This window comes from Juglans microcarpa x Juglans regia, chromosome 5S, assembly GCF_004785595.1.
Source record: "Juglans microcarpa x Juglans regia isolate MS1-56 chromosome 5S, Jm3101_v1.0, whole genome shotgun sequence".
NCBI lineage: Eukaryota > Viridiplantae > Streptophyta > Magnoliopsida > Fagales > Juglandaceae > Juglans > Juglans microcarpa x Juglans regia.
In genome coordinates this window covers 22,410,524-22,431,163 of record NC_054603.1, presented here as the reverse complement: position 1 = coordinate 22,431,163, position 20,640 = coordinate 22,410,524, and the positions used below count along the sequence as shown (strand labels likewise).

General features: G+C 40.3%; 1 protein-coding gene across 1 annotated transcript; it reads left to right on the top strand.

The window, feature by feature from the left end:
* Window positions 1–10,662: 10,662 nt before the first annotated feature.
* LOC121267446 (protein GrpE) lies at window positions 10,663–15,386 on the top strand. The gene is made up of 4 exons (XM_041171302.1): window positions 10,663–10,966; window positions 11,005–11,039; window positions 13,352–13,870; window positions 14,911–15,386. The coding sequence occupies exons 1-4, from the start codon at window positions 10,750–10,752 to the stop codon at window positions 15,136–15,138; spliced, it is 999 nt and encodes a 332-aa protein (XP_041027236.1). The 5' UTR covers window positions 10,663–10,749; the 3' UTR covers window positions 15,139–15,386.
* Window positions 15,387–20,640: the final 5,254 nt, after the last annotated feature.

Sequence of the window (20,640 nt, the reverse complement as noted above, 5' to 3'; positions counted from 1 at the left end):
CAACTGTTGATATGACCAGCTTGGTAAAAGTAGAGTCCTCGATCCATGATGAATGACGTCTTCTCCTCGTCGTTGGGGGTTCATTTGAATTTGGTTGTACCTCGAATACACATTCATGAAGCTGCGCAAGTGATAGCCTACTGTGGAGCCAACGATCAAGTCAATGCGGAGTAGTGGGAAGCTATCCTTGGGGCATGCCTTGTTTAGATCAGAAAAGTCAATGCACATCCTCCATTTGTTGTTCGACTTTTTTATTAGCACAACATTAGATAGCCATTCAGGATAGTGTGCCTCTCGAAAAAACCCCGCAGCTAGGAGGCAGTCAACTTCCTTGGCTATGGTGGCATATTTTTCTATGCTAAAGCTCCTACATTTTTGCTAGACTTTTTTAGCCTTGAGGTCGACACAAAGACAATGCTCGATGATCGTGTTGTCATTTCTAGGCATCTCATCGTGACTTCACGCGAATATATCACGATGTTCAAGGAGTTGTTTTATGGATCGCCTTATCTCAGGTCTCATCCCGGTCCTGATTCTCATTATGTGTTCAGGCTGTGCAGGATCTACGGGAATGGGTTATAATGGCTCGTTTGGCTCTGCATATTGGAGGGTTTGCTAGTCCCTGATGTCTCTTCATCACGGTCTGCCAAGATAGGTGGAGGTAGGGGCTCTACGTTACAGGCTTGTTCCTCTATTGTCCGCACCTCCTTTCCTCCATACTTTAGCTCTTGTACATAACATTTCCGAGCAAGCACTTGTTCTCCCTTGACTTTGCCAACTCCAGCCTTCGTGGGAAATTTCATCTTCAAGTGATAAGTTAATGTTATCGCCTTCAGATTGTTCAACTTGGGTCGCCCCAGTATTGCGTTATAAGACAATGGGGCTTTTACTACTAGGAATTTGATCATCATTGCGAAGGCCCTAGGGGCCTTCCCGGCTAGAACTGATAAGGTGTAATGCCCGTCCTTGTGGTGAGACTTTTTATAAAATGATTTTAGGAAAGACGACAGGAATTACCGTTCAATTTAAAACTTTTTACTTCCATACCCAGGGTATAAGACTCTACGTTATAAAATAAAATGTGCTTTGAGAATAAAAGAGGTTTATAGCAGAAAACATTAATCATGAGATAAAAAGGCCTCTCATATAATTAAACTCTCATGCCTAGACTTCCATACTCTTCCCCATGGGTCGTGTCCGTCCTGACGCATACTGCTCATTCAGCTCCTGTGGGGGGAGGGGCACATATAAAAACTAAAATGAGTGGATGACTCGTAAACATTACTTCATACGGTTAAACTATAATAACATAGGTTTTCATTCATGCATTCATTATTCCATACATACTATACATGTATGCATACATGCATTCATTTGAAAACATCACTGGACAGAGTTTTTCTTTAAAAAAATGTTTTCTTTTCGTAAAACGTTTCCCCCGTCGGTGCTTTCATTTCTTAAAGAATGCAATGCATTCATACTTTTATACATTCTTTCTAATCACTTTCTTTGGCCGGTACACACTGTTACGCCCTATGTGTTAGGGTTAGCGATCTTCCTTTGGACCTTAATTTCACTCGTGGCCATGGGTTGGGAACCCCTTTCAGTCAGGGGAAATCACTGGGTGCACTATCAGTACTACTTATCCGGCATTGCAATTTGCCGATTTCTTTGGTACCTTTTTCATTCATTCATATGGCCATTATGTATTTTTATACATTAAACATTTAGTCCTTTCAGTCATTTCCTTTTAGTCATTTTCATTTAACAGTTCATTCATGGAGAAACATCATGTAAGAGCATGGGCTTAAACATCATATTTCATGGCATCATTTAAAGCATCAGTTCATGGCATCTTTAAAACATCGGTTCATAGGGAATTTTAAAACACTTTCTTCGCATCGTTTAAAGCATAGCTTAAAGCACGAGGCATAGGCCTCAACATTTCTTTTCGTAGAAAATACATACAATAGGTACTGTGTATAGTCAACCATTCCCATGCATACACTTAGGGTGCGTAAAAAGGGGCTGCCAAGAAAGGCCATACATACGTATACATTTGAAAACTTAGTATTCTTTTGTAAAACATCTTTTGTGTCCTTTTGTATGGCATAATAAAGGAAAAGCATCTCATTTTAATTTCATGTCTTTTAGAAAACTCTAGAAGAGTATAAACACAATACTTACCTGGACTTTATGCTACTTTCATACCATGTAGGTCCATTCATGTGCATGTCAGATGGCAACCTACATGCACACACATAACTTTAACGTCATTCTTTATCTAATGCATAAGCAACTAAACTTAGAATAGAACTACACTTCACTTGAAACACTCTCTTTCTATCTTGTGCTCTTACACGCTCTTTAGTATGCTAAAACCTTTAGGATCCACTTACGGTCACTACATCTTCCAAACTCAAGGTCTTACCTCAAGTGCCCATCCACTAAGGTGAACTTATGATTCACCTTAGGATTAAGGCACTGAGACCTTCGTCTTAGTCTCCTTATTGACCTCATCCCGATGCATGACTCAGATTGACTAAGTCACGCATCCTAATCCTGGACAATACACCCACCACTATATTCATGCATCTTAGCTCACACAAAATCCTCATTCTCATCCATACACACCACATAGCTTTAAGCTAACTCTGAGGCTTAAGCACCGTGTAACCATGCTCAGGACAGATTACTCATTACATATGGTAAATCCGTTCGACACATGTGTCTAACCAGATTACACACGTACCTTACCCCTTTATCACCCAAGACCAACATATAATCCGTTGATCACATGCTCGTAGGGACAAGCGCCATACTCAGATATCAACCTTCTCTTAAAGCGGCTAGCATGACTCTTCATGCTACCTGTCCCTCTTGACAGTTCATCTTAACACTTAACACGACAAGACTTCTTTCACAACTACGCCTTACGTCACGTCATATAACTCGATACTACTCCCAAGCTACATCATGACCTTGTCACGTTACCTGACATCTTGTTATGTCATTTCTACGCCAACTCCTAACTCATCATGAGTACGGTCCTTCACGTACTCTTGACACATCGTGACATCTCGTCACGTTCCTGCTACGTCATTCTTACACTAACTCCTCACCCATCACAGGCACAACTTCTGGTTTAACCATGTCACTTCGTGACATTCCCCAATCATGCTTCTGCTACACACTCTTACACTTGTTCTATCACTTTACACATACTCCCAGCCATAAGTCAAATAAGGTGACGCCTATCACCTCAGACTATAGGCCACATTATAGCTACTTCAGGACACTGTTCCATAGTTCTCAACACTACTCACCACGCTCTACGCCCATCAACTATGCAACCATCATTGTTTTCGTGACACGCCACACAGTGTATCGCTGCACCTCATGGAGTACATTGCGCGTGTACTATCTTCACACATGCTACGCCACATCACCACTATGGCATACACGCTATATGGTGCATCACTCCATTACATGGAGTATACTCCACATGTAATGCCTTAAAACATGCTACGCCACACAGAGTAAACTCTACATGTACTCTTCCCAATCCACACTTCACAACACAATCCACAATACTACACAACACACTTCCCAACTACGCCTAACACTTCACGTACACAGTGTATCACATCACCACACTACACAACGAACTCTACAAATACTAACAGCACAGTCCACAACCTAACCAACCAACTAACATAAATAATGAGGGATAGAGGGTTATACCATCATCGGGGTTGACTCGTGAGTTGATCGCTGACCGTCACGGTCGATGACGTCGGAAGGGTCGTACGTGGTGGCTAAACCGCTTACGGTGGCTATCCACCTTACATGGTGGCTTTCCACCATGTAAAGTGGTGATTTGGGCTTAGGGCTAGGCTAGGGGAGGTCAAGGGAGGCTGTGGGTGGTCTCATGGTGGCTGGGGTGGTGGAGCACGGTAGAGACGTGGGTTTTCAAGGGGAATCCATGGGTCTCAAGGCATGGAAATGGAGGGGGAGCTCGGTTGGTTGTTTGCTGGCCATGGAGGGCTTGAGAGGGGTATGGTGGAGCTGTGGTGGAGAGGTGGAGGCGGCACGGTGGCTGGAGGGCAATGAATTTAAGCCAAAGGGTGGAACCTGTATGCTAGAAAGTGAGGGAGCGTAAGAGCGATGGAGGGCTTGGCTGGCATGGAGGAGCTCGAGAGGAGTTGTGGTGGTCAAGGGAGGTGCTCGGTAGGGCTAGAACTGATGCATGACGGCACTAGAGCCATCGGTGGTGGTAAAGCCGTGTGAGACCCATTTTGGGAAAAGGGCAAGAGGGAGAGAGAAAGGGAGGTTGTCGTGGCTTGGGTTCCATGGAGGGGATTCACTGGTGAGAGGAGAGGCTGTTGGTGGGGGTGCGATGGCCTAGGTGGCCGCATACAGCGGCGCAAGGGTGATAAACCCATGCGTTGCCCTGTGTGAAGAAGGGGAGAGGGCTGTTGTGGGTGGTTCTGGCGGTGGCTGGAGATCGCTGGTGAGGTGGTGGATCTGCAGTGGTGGCATGGCTTGAGGTGGCGCCCTGTGGTGGCCAGCGGTGGAGCTAGGCTGGAGGAGAAGGGATTCGGCTAGGGGGAGGGGGTGGCGTATGCGTGAGGGAGAGGGAAGAGAGAGAGAGAGAAGGGAAAAGTGAGGGAGAAAGAGATAAAGCTTGGGAATTTAATCCAAACCCTTCATCTATAGATATTAAAAAAGATCTAACGGTAAGAGATTAAACATTGATTTAACTTAAGAACACTGAGAGGAATTAAGATAGAATATTATTTAAATTAAACTTTAGTTTATAAAATAATATTCATTTATCATTAATAAAATGATGAAGTCTTATTTGATATCTTTAAAAGAATAAAACCATTTAATTGATTAGGATTTTCAACATAATTTAAATCTCATAATATTTTAAATAGCTGAAATCATTTTAATAAATGATATTAAAATGATTTCCTACACTTATAACATTTTTGGAGCTCTTCAAAAATATTATAATTGTCTTATTTAAAATCAAGCTTGGTTTAATAACACTGGAAATACCCCATATAAATATTTCTAGGACATTTAAAATATTCGAGAGCTTTAAAACACTGGACTTACTTTAGAATTTACATAATATCTTTAAAAACACGCAATCGAGATTCGGCACGCATAACGAGACTCATGACCATTAGAGAGAGAAATGAGCGGGTTGTTACATTCTCCCCTCCTTATTAATCAAAATCCTATGGGTTGTGAAGTTGGCACATTATTGCATTCTCTGAGCACCTCCTCTGCTTGGCCGAGGGTTTTTCAATTGTAACTACCTCCTTATATTGAGCTCTTTGGCCGTGGGCCTTCTGCCCTGACAAGGTGGGGTCGCCGCTATGGTGCGCATCTCTCCTAGAGGGCTGTTTCAATGAGCTGAGGCCCATTGATGTTGGTTTCAAGGTGACTCTCTCTCTCTCTCTCTCTCTCTCAGTTTTGCGCTTCTTGGTACTTTCACTTCATTGTGGCCTTGCATGCCCACTTCCTTGGTCAGTTGGGCACCAGTCCCTCATGGGACATTGAATGAGTAGGTGCTCCAGCTCCTCCATCTTTCTCTTCAAGGTGTAGCAGTCCTCAGTTGGGTACTAGTCCTTTTGGTGGTATGTGTAGAACCACTGGTCCCTTTGGCCCTATTGGGTGGCTTCACACATGATTGACGTGCATTCCTCCTGTAAGGCTAGGCTAGTGTGAGCTCGTCTTGGGCCTAGAGCCTTCCCCCCAGGAAAATCTGCTGACTTGCTCTAGTTCGATCTTCCTTGGGGCCGTTAGGGCCCGTAGGGTATCCTCCGCATTGATGAAGCCATCTGCGCTATCCATGAACTCCCTCAATGTGGTGGGGGTCTTTCTGGCCAGCTCCATCGTGAACAAGTTTCACGGCCAGATGCCACCCAGAAGGGCTGCCATGGTGATTTTCTCTTTCTATGCCATGGTGATTTTCTCTTTCTACTTGTCATGAAATGTGTCAAGAATAGATGGGCACTCCCCAAACCCATTGATGAACCCTTGGGGTAATGCCCCGAATCCCCCGGTTGCCTTGCCCCTTCAGTGTTAGCAGGAAAGCTCGGCATAAGATCTCTCCATGAAACCCGTGGAAGGTCATGTGGGCCTTCAAACTTTCCAGGTGCTCGAAGGTGTAACACTAGGGTCTAGCCAAGTCTATTAAATATTTTTGAGCTTATGTATGAAAGGCCTGTTTAAGTTTTAACGAATAATTTTAGAGCAGCTTAGGCTCAAAAATGCTATTTTGGCTGATTATGAATTTCTTTAGGCTCAATGATTGGAAGATATAGTTGGATGAGAGATTTTATTTTTGAACATGAGGATTTTGGCCTAATTTTCTTTCAGTAAAACAAATACTTTCATAACTATGTACCACCTTATTTTTTTTAGTTCCCCTTAAACTGCAGTAGTCCACATTCACCACTCCATGCACATCTCTATCCCTCACATTTACAGCAACTGTCACAATTCTTATACAAATATGCATTAGACGTTGGTGTTCTTTCCTATAGTGTTGCCACCGCTAGATTTTTTTTCAGTGAAACAATTTCTTCATGTTGTTAACTTGCTAGCACCGAATGCCATCCTTTGCATCGTAGCATCACCAACCTCATGCATGTTCATTTTTTTCTCTAGCATGACTTCCATAAGCCAACCACCATAGCCTACTGTCTAGCAGCCACTTCTCCTAGTGTCAACCACTTTACCACAGTGAACAAGCCATGCCGTCCCAATTCTACCACAACCCGGTTTCGCTTTCACTTGGAGACGAATAAATTTTTTCTCTACCACATAGCTCCTGCATCACCAACCCACGCACACAGCCTCCACCTCACAACACAATAGCTTCGAGCATTAGGACGAGACTTCCTTCACACGACAAAAACCCTGTTTTAGCTCCCGAAAACAGAGTACCGTCCTCGTTGGAATACCACAGACCAATGCCCACTCAGCCATCGTGACCTTTCGAGTGCCACCCAAGTTGCCCAGCTGCTATCACTGCTCCTCCGTGTCGCTCACGAAAGGCTCCCCTTTAACGCCTCGATAAGTCACTGCCACCCCTCCGTCTCTTTCTCTCTCGGTATTAACTTCTTCCTCATGCCATGATTACTCTCTCTCCATTCTCTCAGTGCACTGCCGTCGGGACAGCCACCTTCCACTCGCCCAACCCGTCGTGCCTTGCCCCTCCATGCATATCTCGGTTTTAATTGTAAGTCCATGCCGCTGCACTTCAATTCATTTATTTTTCATGTTTGTTCACTTGAAGATATATATATATATATATATTATATATTATATATATATATGGATAATTCTGTAACCTAATAGAGTAAGAGTTATTACCGTTATTCCCTTTGATCATGTTTTCAAATGATAAAGTATTAAAGGAGTTATTGCATAGTTGGTCTACTAAATAACTAAATTACATTATTACCTTCGAGTTACAAGTTGCATTCATGTGTTTTAAAGTTTTAATATGTATTTGTAAACTCTAAGTTTTCCATGTTTACAGAAATTATTTTGGTAAGTTAATTTTATTTGAAGTAAAGTTTTCTTTTAATAGTAAGTGATAATGTTGTAATTTTATTATGTTCTAGTTTATTAAATAAGATAGAGTTTAATACTTTAGTTAGAGCTTTATTTGGAATTTGGGAAGTATTAATATTTTGGGATTTCGTGAATTTAGGTTTTTGAGAAATTAAAATAAGTTATTTTAGCATCTTACGCTTAAATATCGAAATACGTGGATTGAGAATTTATGGAAGTTACATGACTATTTTATAGGTGATGATTAATATTTGTTTTGCACTATTATGGAAAAATTATGAAAAACTAAGAAGTTCAGGTTAGCAAGATTTCTATGCTACATTTTACATAAAATAAAATGATCTGAGGTTAATTTTGAAAAATATGCATACTTTGTTATGAAAAGAAATTTTAGAAATGACCTCAGTTATTAGTTCTGCATTGCTTACGAAATTCTGTATAAGAAGAAAGTATTTTTTGTCATGACTGGTGTAGACATGAGCTTATTTTGACATTTTGTTTATGAACTATACAAAAGAGAGTGAATATAAAGTTTTGTGCATAAATTATAGTTTTGTGATCTGATTCTGTTCTGTCTTGAAAATGTTCTGTACTCTGATATGATATGATGTGATTTCTGAAACCTCTGGCATGACATTCTATTTATGTTCTGACCTTACCACGGGTGTAAAACTGTGGCCTCTGCTTGGGTTGGTACCAACTTTTCTGTTTCTGGTGCACCCATTTTGGAAACAAACTGGTTTTATGCGTGATCTTTCCTATGTATACACTTGGGGCTCCGAGAATAATAAGGGGAAGATTCACATTCTGTTTTTGCTCGGGTTGCTGCCGGGGTTTGCACAACCCTACCACGGGGTTAAATATGAAATTCTGTTATGATATGATGTTTCAGTTATGCTGTGCAAAAGGGATTTTGATTATGGATATTTCTGAAATTTTGCTCTGATATTTTTTATAACATGTTCTGATTCTGCATTTTGAAAATAAAAATATTTTGTTCTATATTTTGAACTCTGTAAATGCTCATGTTTGTATACTACTATATGTTCTCTGCTTACTGGGTTGTTGATAAATCACCCCTTATCTCTATAATATTTTTCAAATAATTTTGATGCATCAACTGAAAGTCAGGAATAGGGAGTGCTAGCAAGTTTTGTTGATCATAGAAGATTGAGTGCCTGAGGATACAAGGATTTTTTTTTTGGAGTCTGTTTGGTAGTGTTAATATTTTATGTTGCTTTGGTATTTTTAGTCATGGATATTTCTAAGTTTTTATGAAAATGTTAATGTATATTATTGAGGTACTTTTGTTGTGTCCTGATGTATGGACATGAATAATTGTGTTGAACAAATAGGTTAATATTTTATGGAGGCTGGGTTATTTTTTTAAATTATTATTGGGGATGATTTTAGGTGACATGAGTTAACTCTCTGGACCCACGGGGACGGGGCGTTACAGAAGGGATCCTTGGATTTGTCATACATTATCGATGAGATCACGCAACTCGTGATGCATTTGCCTTTTCTCTTCCTCTGCCGCCTCTACTTCTGTGGCACTTCATGACTAGGCATGCTTGTTTTGGCTCAGTTCGGCATCTTCCATTAACTCTCCATTTGCTCTCCTTAGGTCTTTGTTTTCTTGCCGAAGTCTACTCACTTTTGTTGTCTACTTCTTTATCATGTCTTCCATCTCAACAAGCCTTGCTTCCATACACTTTGATGATTCTTCTTGCCTGCGGGTAGTCTACGAATGCATTATTGTTGGCATACAAATGACACGTTAATCTAGATTATCTCATAGATGACGACGTGTTTCGTATCCTGGACAACTTCTTCAGGAGAGTCTTGTTGACTTGCAAGATGCTTCAAGAATGGAGGCTCGAGGTGGTGAGGCACACCTCTGATGCCTAGATTAATGGGGAATCAGAGTATCATTTGGAGGGAGAATTGCTTTAATGAAAACGAAGGAGAAGGAAGTTCCCTTAGTTGTGCCTAGAGGTGGGTTTATATTCATTGACTGAAGTGGTCTCTGCTCGTTGTTAGTGCTTTATCTGCACATCGTATTGGATGCCACACTAGTGGCACGGCGACTACCTGCTGCTTTAGGCGTCGCGTTGTCGTACTGATTGTTAGTGTGTCTCACATGCTTGTTCCCTCTAGCAGGGGGAGAAGGTGTGCCCACCCTCAGGATCTTTGAAAGAGACGTATTGCCTGCCAAGGTGGTTGCTTGTGGCCACCTTTGGACATTTAGTCTGGCATGGCCTCTTGCTGGCCGTGCTGGCCACAACAAATCTAGGCGACACGTGTCCCTTTCCCTTCATCCTCTTGGTTGTACGTCATGGATCAGGTTCGGGCTCTCTCTTACCAGGCTTGCCGAGGTGGGCTGTCCATGGGTCGAGTGGCTTTTGAGGAAGGTAGCCGAATCGGCCTAGTTGGTAAATATCCTTCCCAATAATGAAATAATTTGAGTTAATATTTTAATTAGATTTTAGAAAAGTAGAGAGAAAAAGTTGAATAAAAATATTATAAAATTAAAATATTGTTAAAATATGATTTTTTAATATAATTTTGTGTTGAGATTTGAAAAAACTGAATTATTTTTTGTATTTTTTATGAAAGTTTGAAAAAATTGTAATAATCAGATGAAAAAATATAAAAAAAAAAATTAAAAAGTATTTGTGTTTAAATAATATTTGAATGTTGAGATGAAATGAGATAAGACCAATTGCTTATCCAAACTGGGCCTAAGAAATTGTTCAAAACTCGTTAAAGCATAATTACTAATATGAAAAATCTTCAAAAGATAATCTTGAGGACTTGAATAATAATTTACTGATTAAATTTTAAGAAGAATATTTGAGACATGATTTCCTACGCACTTTTTTTAAGAAATAAATAAATATAAGATTCAAATAAAAAATTAATTTTTTTTAATAATAAATTCCATTCTTATTTTTAAAAAACTATACCATGCTTATATAATCCAATTACTGTATTTAGTAATTTTTTTTTTTTAGAGACTGTATTTAGTATTGGTCGTACGATGTAATAGTTACGTGGGTTACAAAGCCGAGCAAAATAATCACTTTGTTTCCCTTGCAATTTTGCACCTCCCTTATCTCTCTACCTCTCTATCGAACTTCACCTATGGCCACCATCCTGAACACTCCGACCATTCGTGCACTTCTCCCGACACGCCCAAGCACCACCATATACAAGACCCCAAAAGCCTTCTGCGCGTCCTTCAGACATAATGCAGTCAAACACTCTCGTTTAAGCTCTCTCCCGTTCTCCCACCTACCCTCCCCCCTGTTCGTGAAGTTCGTGCCTTTTGCTTCCTCTGGAGAAACTGAGACCACTGAGAACCAAGGAAGGTTCAAGAACCTCTGCAAGTTGAGGAGTCCCAAGAGGAAGTTGAAGAACCTCAGCAAGTCGAGGTAAGAGAGTGGGTCTAATATTTGTGAGAGAATCTGATTGGTTTTGTTTGTGGCTCCGTTTGGAGTTGAGAATTTTTTTGTGGATTAGAAAAAAGAAAGTAAAATTTTGACTCCTTAGAGGTTTGGTTTGCTCGCTTGATTGCGTAATTGTATTTGGATATTATTGTATTGTACGTTTGGTTGGCCGTAAGGGGTGAATTCTGAATGAGCAAATCGGACTTTAGTATCAAAGGATGGTGATAGAATTTCTGCTATGAAAATTCAATAATTTCTAGGATTTCTCTACAGCCAATCAATCTTTCAACTTTCATACAAGATTCCCAAGTTCCATATGTAACTTTGAGTTTAAATAGATTTCATTGCTTGGATATGACATTGAATTTGAACGTGTCTTAAGGGATTGAATAAGACTTAAAAATTTTCTTAATTAAATTAGACAAACTCTTGATAGCATTTTTGGTACAAGCCTATAAGAGAAGGAAAATCAGTAGTATTGCAATCCTATTTAAACACGCAAGCCTTTACAAGGGACTTTGGTATGCTTAAGCAAGAAGACACGTGGAGAGAGATGTGGATCCTTTCTATATATGAGAACACAATAAGTTATTAGTTTGGAGCCACCCTTAATTATCAAAAGAATATTGGGTAACAGTATTGGTCTTTTTTCTCCAAGCAAAAATTTCATATTCCTTTCATTTCATCTGATTGAAAAGAAGCTTAAGAATCACTTTGTGCCGATTTTCTGTTTTAGGAGAATAGTCCAGTTGAAAATTAGAGATAAGGTTGGAGGAACTTTGAACAAAAACTTCTTTCAAATATTGGATTATTGAAATATTATACGAGGGAGGTATGACAAGTTATTCCTTCACCGGAAGAGGTCAAGTTTATGTTACATTCTCCTCTATATTACTTAATTTCATTGAAGATTAGTTTGTGACTTGGTTTGGTTGGTGTCTGCATTTGTTCAGATTTTGGAAAGTTGCTGGCTCATAATCTCGGAGTTTTTATAATAATTTGTTTGCAGGTTTCTTTGAAACAGAAACTAATATAGGTTGCATGGCTCTCAGCAGTAGGTTTTAGAGTTATGTTTGAAGGGCTCTTTGAAGGCTAATCTTTAGGGACTATGCGTAGAGCTTTAGGAGTTTGAATGGGTAAGAGGAAGAGTTTGTTTTGAGATTGCAGCAAAGTGAAAAGAGGTCTGAAATTGAATTTGTCTAGAGAAAGATGAGAGAAGTAAAAGCAGTCTAGGCACTTAAGCCTAGAAATGCTATCAAGAGTCTGCAGCCCACAAATAGCAGCAGTGTAAAAAATTGTTCCCACTTGCCTCATTTGATGCATTTGGAAGAAAGGAACAAATTAAATCTTTGAGGACTGCAAAACTACGTTGGCGGAGCTCAAATGTTTTTCTATCAGTACCCTTTTTCTCTTTGACTGCTTCTATATAGACTTTAATGGGTTAAATTCACATGATTTTCCTACTTTTTTGCCTTCTTCTAAACAGTTGTCTCTCCTATACACTTCTTATGTACTTGAGTTGCACCTTTGCTTTTCAATAAAGAATTATTCCATATTAAAAATAATAAAATGCAGAAAAACTACGCATATAGCCCATTCCCGTTAATTTATGTAGATTCATTTAGCTGACACATTTTGTTGGAAGTTTAGTAGCTGACTTCCTTGAGTATCCTTACATGTATGAGAGGGGTTTTCTAACAGGAGTAAAGGTGTGTCATTGTACGTTGGTAATTCTCCATTGCATTGATTCTTTTTGCAATGACACTTGCGGCTTGATGCTGATTACATCCATTATTTACTCCTTTTTCAGGCTCTTTCAAGGTTTTATACATTTTGGGCAAAAATTTGGATTAAATACTGTATTTTCTTTAGTGCTACTGTTATTTTTTTCTTATTGAAACTACTTATCAAAATCTTTTTTTACTTAAAACTTACTGGGGTACACTTCCTCAATACTATTAGCATGATTTTCTGAAGGCATGACTGATATATTGGTTTTTCCTGCTTCTTCACTCTATTATAGCAAGAATGTAACAATATTTATTGAATCTAAACGCAAAGTTATTAGCCTGTGCTTTTGACCAATACAAATATACAAAATGATTTATATGGTTTTTCACAAGTAAAATGATTCATTTGGTACAGAGGGTTGATATAACTTTGCGAGGATAATACTTGGATTCATTGGTTTCTTAGTGTTTTGTTATGAGCACAAATATCTGTGATCCAAAACGTCTGAACGGTTTGTGATTAATTCTTATATCCTTCTTGGTCTGACTAATAGATCTTGTCTACAGGACATTCTGGATGGTGCTGCTGGCATTGAAGATGGTACGAGTGATGATGACGCTCCTGTTGCTGAGGAAGTACCTACTTCAGCTATTCTATTATCACTCCAATCATATAAAGAAGCTTTATCAAGCAATGATGAATCCAGAGTTGCTGAAATAGAATCTTTCTTAAAATCCATTGAGGAAGAGAAAATTGGTCTTGAAAGGAAATTAGCTTCTTTGTCTGACGAACTGTCAGCAGAGAAGAGTCGAGTCCTTAGGATTAGTGCAGACTTTGACAATTTCAGGAAAAGAACAGAGAGGGAGAGGCTTTCAACGTTAACAAATGCTCAGGGGGAAGTCGTGGAGAGCTTGTTGCCAGTATTGGATAATTTTGAGAGGGCTAAAGCCCAGATTAAGGTAGAGACTGAGGGGGAAGAGAAGATCAACAATAGCTATCAAAGCATATATAAGCAGTTCGTAGAGATACTAAGCTCACTTGGTGTAGTTCCAGTCGAGACAGTTGGAAACCCCTTTGATCCATTGGTGAGTTATTTAGCTCTATCACTGCTAGTATAAAAGATATTAGCCCAACTACAACCTCCTTCCTAATATCATTTAGAGTTACAGACAAAATTGATTTACGTGGTTTGCATTAAAGTCAAACTGGTTTTAGAAATAATCAAATTTGTCCCTGTATCAGATTCTGTTAGCAAATTGTTAAACACGTCATATCAGCCCCATGGCATTTTCATTTTTTTCATTTTTTTGGTTTTTAAGTTTTTTGATATTTTATTGACAAGGGACTCATTTGATTGTTTTAAAAAATCACAAGTAAAAATCTCAATTGAAAATCACAACGAAGAATTTGACTTTAAGACAACCCTGATGGACTAAGTTTGTACTTAACCCCATCACTTATGCTGTTGTTTTGTTGGTTTAGCTAATAAAGGGAATTATCAACAGTAAGAATAGGTGTTGAGGAGAAGATACATTGTTGGATAAACAATAGCGAAGATGCTTAATCTGATAATGTAGGTTAGATATTTTTACTTAAGTAGAGGCAATCTTCCTGTTCAATGTTCAAAAAGTTTAAGATATTTCCTGACGATCACTAAATGCATACATGAAATCAGAACCCTATTTACCAACTAGCATAGGATAATGGTTGTCCCATCTGATTGCTAGCTTGATGCAGGTAAGCTTCCAAGTTGGCTCGAAATCCAATCATGTACTTGATGAACTTTTTCGAATACTTGATCAAGTCTGTTCAGGTTTCAAGAACACCTGGATACGCTTTTGACCGAAACCTGGTCTTGATTGATTCGAGCCAACTTGGAGAGTTTATGTAAGTGATTTATATCAAATATGCCCAACACACATGCTACTTTGTGTTTGTCTCTATTACGCATTCAATTCCTCTATAGCATTACATTCCTTGGTAGGTTGTAAAACACTTGCTGTCTTTAGATGTTGAATTTTGGAGGACGTCTTTGTCAAAATACCCTTCATTCTATTAGAATATAAATATTTGGACAGTTTTCATCATATTCTTTTTGTTTTTGTTTTTTTTTTATGTTTTAAAGCTGCATGAAGCAATTATGCGGGAGGATTCCAATGAGTATGAAGAAGGCATCATTATCGACGAGTTTCGCCGGGGCTTCAGGCTGGATGATAGACTCTTGCGGCCATCAATGGTAAAGGTATCGGCTGGTCCAGGGCCTGCAAAGTCTGAACAAGTTGAGTCTTCGGAAGGGCATGATACATTGGAAAGCACTGAGGAGGGCACTACTACAGAATCTGATTCTACTTGAAACTGCCAAACTCGCATCCTCGACTCAGTTTTGTAAAAGCTGGAGTTTTTATATCTGCTTTGGTTTCGTTTATATCTGCTTTGGTTTCGTTTTAAGACCAATTTTGTAAAAGCTGAAGGTTGCTGGGGGAACGTACGCGGTGCGTGCGCTTTTTATTGGTTAGAGTTCTGATGGATATGGGATTTGAATTGAAGTTAAAGAAATATTAGTTCTACAAAAAGAATTATAAAAACAAAATATTTAAGGAATTAACGTGGTTTAAGGTAACCGTCAAATTTAACTCTTTTATTGTAATATAGATGTTGTAACCTGTAGCATCAAATTACGTCAGTTTGTAAAATAATAAGTTCCCTTTATTAAAACATTGAGGCTACTACTAATGAGTAATGTTATCTTTCACTAAACATTGGAAGCTATATAAGTTGATAAGAGGTATACATGGTGTAAGCCTGAATGTCCTTGAGCATTATGAAAAACAATTCGGTTGAAGTTTTTCTTTTGCAACTTAAACATTAGTCAGTTTTAACCCCATTTGCAGCACATATATTGCTTAACAGAGAAAAGTAGGTACATTGTGCTATCAACAATTGATGAAATTTTAGTTGAGCACATTAAATTTTGTAAGTTTGTAATATATTGTAATAAAGTATAGATCTCATTTTGAGGGTGAGTGTCTCCAGAGAAATAGTTGAGAGGGAAAATATAGAATTTTCTTAAAGACTTTTTACATAAACCATTTCTGAACAGCAGGTGCCCTTACATACAAAAGCCTTCATGGGCTATACTAACAGGAACATAATTGGACTTAATACTAGACTTAATAGTAACTACGGGCCGAAGCCCAATGTTCATACAGGTTTTAACTAAAGCAAATAACAACAGGAATTTAAAGTGAAAGATAAATGAGCTCTTCTCATGCCCACGACCAGCCCAACCCTTGTTAACTCCAATCTCTAAACATCAAGTACTCTTCAAGTAATTCTTCACTTCAGAACTCAGAAGTTAGAATCCCTTCTTCACCCTTCCTTTTTGCATGAACCCATTTGTACGCGGCCTCGCATGGTTGTTGACCAAGGTGTTACAATTCCCTCCCCCTGAAAACACCTTGCCCGTAAGGTGAGGATAAGCTTCCTTTAACTTTGAAAATTCCTCCCAAGTGGCCCCCTCATCGCCTTGACCTTGCCAATGAACCAAAACCTCCACCTTTGGCCGATTATGGAGCTTCACTAGACGACGGTTTAGGATCATTTCAGGCTCTAGTTTCAGTACTCTAGCTTGATGTACGAGCGGCAACGAGGGAACCATGGTAAGTCTCGAACCCAATTTCTTTTTGAGTTGTGAAATGTGAAAAGTGTGGTGGATCCATGTAGTAGGAGGTAGATCTAGTTTGTATGCGACTGTACCAACCCTTTGTAATATCTTATAGGGCCCGAAATACCTAGGTGACAGTTTCACATTTCTTTGCTGCTCTACAGAGCTATGCCTGTATGGCTAGAGTCTCGAGTAGACCCAATCACTGACCTCGAATACTTGCTCTTTTCTCCTTAGATTTGAGTACCTTATCATCCTCTCTTGGGCTCGCTGTAGATTGTACTTTAGTAGCACTAATATTTGGTCCCTTGCCTTGGTTGATGCCTCCACTATCTCTAAGCAAGTTGTGCCAGGCACATAACTAAGCATTCTTGGTTTCATTTTTTTTTTTTGTTGGGGGGGGGGGGGGGGGGTACCCATACAAGGCCTCGAAGGGAGTCGGTTTAATGGACAGGTGCTTAGTGGTATTGTACCACCACTTAGCGAGGGGAATCTATTGGGACCCTTCTTTAGGGTGATCACTTGTAAAACGCCTGAGATAGTTCTCAAGGGTCTTGTTGACTGACTCAGTTTGCCCATCTGTTTGTGGATGGTACACCGTGCTCATATTCAACTGTACCCCTTGTAAAGTAAACAACTCCTACCAAAATTTACTTGTGAATGTGCTGTCACAGTCTGAAACAATCGAGAAGGGTAAACTATGATGCTTAAAGATGTGCCTTAGGAATAACTCAACCACCATCCTACTGTGTAGGGATGCTTAAGAGGGGTAAAGTGGCTACAATTAGTTAGCCTATCGACTACAACCCAAAGGCTGTTGAACTTGTTTGAGTTTGGGAGACCCTCCACAAAGTCCATCGTGATGTGTGTCCAAGGCTGGCTAGCTATGGGTAGGGGGTGTAAAAGACCACTAGAGAGGGTATTATCAATTTTAGCCCTCTGGCAAGTGTCATAGTTCCTAATGAAGTGTTTCACATCATTCTTCAAACCAGGCCAGAAAAACTCTCTTCTAACCTTATGAATAGTCTTATCATAGCCATGGCCACCCTAAGGGCTGCTATGTATGAGTTCTAGCAACCTAATTTTGAAATCCTCATGGTTAGGAATATAGAGCCTGTTTTTGTAGAGCAACATATCCCCATTCGTAAAGTACTCAGGGCCCAATTTCTGATCCTTGAATTGTGACACTTAGGGCTCGTTGGATGATGAAGTCATATGAGCTGAGTTTATTTTTTAATTGCCTCAACATCCAAACAAACGTTTTATGCAGACTGAATGCACTCCAATTTTAAACTCATATGAGGGCCCCACAACTGACAAACCTGGTTTTAAGGATTTGAAAGAGACATTTCACTATTCTCATTGTACATTTTGTCTCATTTTTAAATAAAAAAAGTTATAATTAAAAAGGATATATGTATAAAACAAGTGGTTAGCAAGCATCTAAGTCGCTTTCATTTGTTTTACAAGTTTCTGTTTATAGGCTGCGTCGACTGTAACATAATATGTCAGGTGAACAATGATAGTGTGTAACACCCCGCTCATTCTTTCTAACGTAAGCAAATTCAACTGTGAGCCTCGTTATGCGTACTGAACCTCGATGGCATGTTTCTAAAGATATTATGTAATTTTTAAAGTACGCCCAGTGTTTTAAATGCACTGTAAATATTTATATGGGGTATTTTCAGTGTTATTGAACTAAGTTTGATTTTAAATAAGACAATTATAATATTTTTGAAGACCTCCAAAAATATTATAATTGTAGGAAATCATTTTAATATCAATTATTAAAATGATTTCAGTTATTCAAAATATTATGAAATTTAAATTATCTTGAAAACTCTAATTAATTAAATGGTTTTATTCTTTTAAAGATATTAAATAAGACTTCATCATTTTATTAATGATGAATGAATAATTTTATAAACTAAAGTTTAGTTTAAATAATATTTTACCTTAATTCCTCTTAATGCTTTTAATTAAGTTAATGCTTACGCATTTTAAATCAGTATTTAAAGTCCATCGTTAAATCGTTTTGAGGATCCCAAGATGAAGGATTTGGATTAAATACCCAAGCCCTGTCTCTTTCTCCCTCACTTTTTCCTTCCCTCTCTCTCTCTCTCTCCTCTCCCTCTCACCGATTCTCCCTTAGCCAGCCCGGCGCCGCCGTGTGCTGCCCAGCCTCACCTCCACCTCCAATGACGTCCTCCCACGCTGGCGAGCTCCCACCATTGAACCCAACCTCCACCTCATAGCCACCCTCTCCAACACACGCCCGCATCTCCTCACGCATGGCTTCACCATGCACAGCCCCTAGTGTCGCCCAATGCGGCCACCCAGGCCATTGACCACCACCAAGAGCCCCCCTGAGCCTCCCCATTCCTCCTCCCTTTGACCAGAAGTCGGTAGCCCCTTCCTCAGCTGCACAGAGCTCCTCCAACGTACGGGTTCTCCATACCCACGGCTGAGTTCTGCCTCCCACAGCCACCGCACCACCACCAAAGGCTTCCCCTCCCACCGGCGACCTCCCCTAGCCACCCCCATGTTCAGCCGAGCCACCTAGCTCCCCCACTCTCTCTCACACTCTCATGGACTCTCCCTCCACCTCACGGCTAGATCCGCCGCCTCCAGCCACCGTAGCGCCACGCCATCCCAATGCCACAACAAGCGCACCTCCCTTACCTCTTCCATGGCCAGCCATGACCAGCCAAGCTCCCCCTCCATTTCCATGCTTTGAGACACACTGGTTTCCCTTGGAAACCCATGGCTCCACCGTGTTCCGCCACCCTATCCACCATGAAGACCACTCTCAGCCTCCCTTGGCCTCCATAGCCTAGCCTAAGCCCAAACCACCACTTTGAGTGGTGGACAGCCACTGTGCATGGCTAAGTGCCACTGTACACGGCTAGATACGCCTTGTTATGCCCCTCGCCGCCACCACGAGGTCACCATGAGCCGATCCAAGACCTCACTTAGCTATCCAAACGCCCAAACAACCACTGTACATGGGTTAGCCGCCACGTACGACCCTTCCAACGACATCGACTGTGATGATCAATGAGCAACGCACGAGTTATCCCGACGATGGTATAACCTTCCCTCCCTTGTTATTTATGTTATATGTTAGTTGGTTGGTTGGTTAGGTTGTAGACTCTGCTATTACTATTTGTGGAGTTCGTTGTGTAGTATGGAGATGTGATGTGCTGTGTTTATGAAGTATTGGGGGTAGTTGCGGACTGTGTTGTGAAGTGTGGATTGGGAAGAGTACACGCGAATAAGGATGGTTGTGTGGTTGATGGGCGTAGGGCGTGGTGAGTAGTGTCGGGAACTATGGAATAGTGTCTTGAGGTAGTTAAGACGTGGCCTGTAGTTTGAGGTGACAGGTGTCACCGTGTTTGACTTATGGTTGGGAGTATGTGTGAAGTAGCAGAACAAGTGTAAGAGTGCGCAGTGGAAGTATGACTTGGGAATGTCACGAAGTCATATGGCTACTGGCAGTCGTGCTTGTGATGGGTGAGGAGTTAGTGTAGGAGTGGTGTAGTAGGAACGTGACGAGATGTCACGATGTGACAGGATTAAGTGAGGGACCGTACTCACGATGAGTTAGGAGTTGGTGTAGAAATGATGTAGCAAGATGTCAGGTGACATGACAAAGTCACAACGTAGCTAGTAGTCTCGAGCTATATGACGTGACGTAAGGCGTACTTGTGAATGAAGTCTTTTCGTGTTAAGTGTTAGGATGAACTGTCAAAAGAGAGGGGTAGCATGAAGAGTCATGCTAGCCAGTTTAAGAGAAGGTTGGTATCAGAGTATGGGCTTGTTTACACAAGCAGGTGATCAACGTGTTATATGTTGGTCTTAAGTGATAAATGGGTAAGGTACGTGTGTAATCTGATTAGACACAGGTGCTGAACGGATTTACCATGTGTAATGGGTAATCTATCCTAAGCATAGTTGGACGGTGCTTAAGCCTTAGAGTTGGCTAAAAGCTGTGTGACGTGTATGGATGTGAATGAGGATTTAGTGTGAGCTAAGGTGCATGAAGGTAGTGACGGGTGTATTTTCTAGGACTAGGATGCGTGACTTAGTCAGTCATGCGTCGGAATGTGGCCAACAAGAAGAGTAAAACAATGGTCTTAGTGTCTTAATCCATGATTGGGTTCACCTTAGTGGATGAGCACTTGAGGTAAG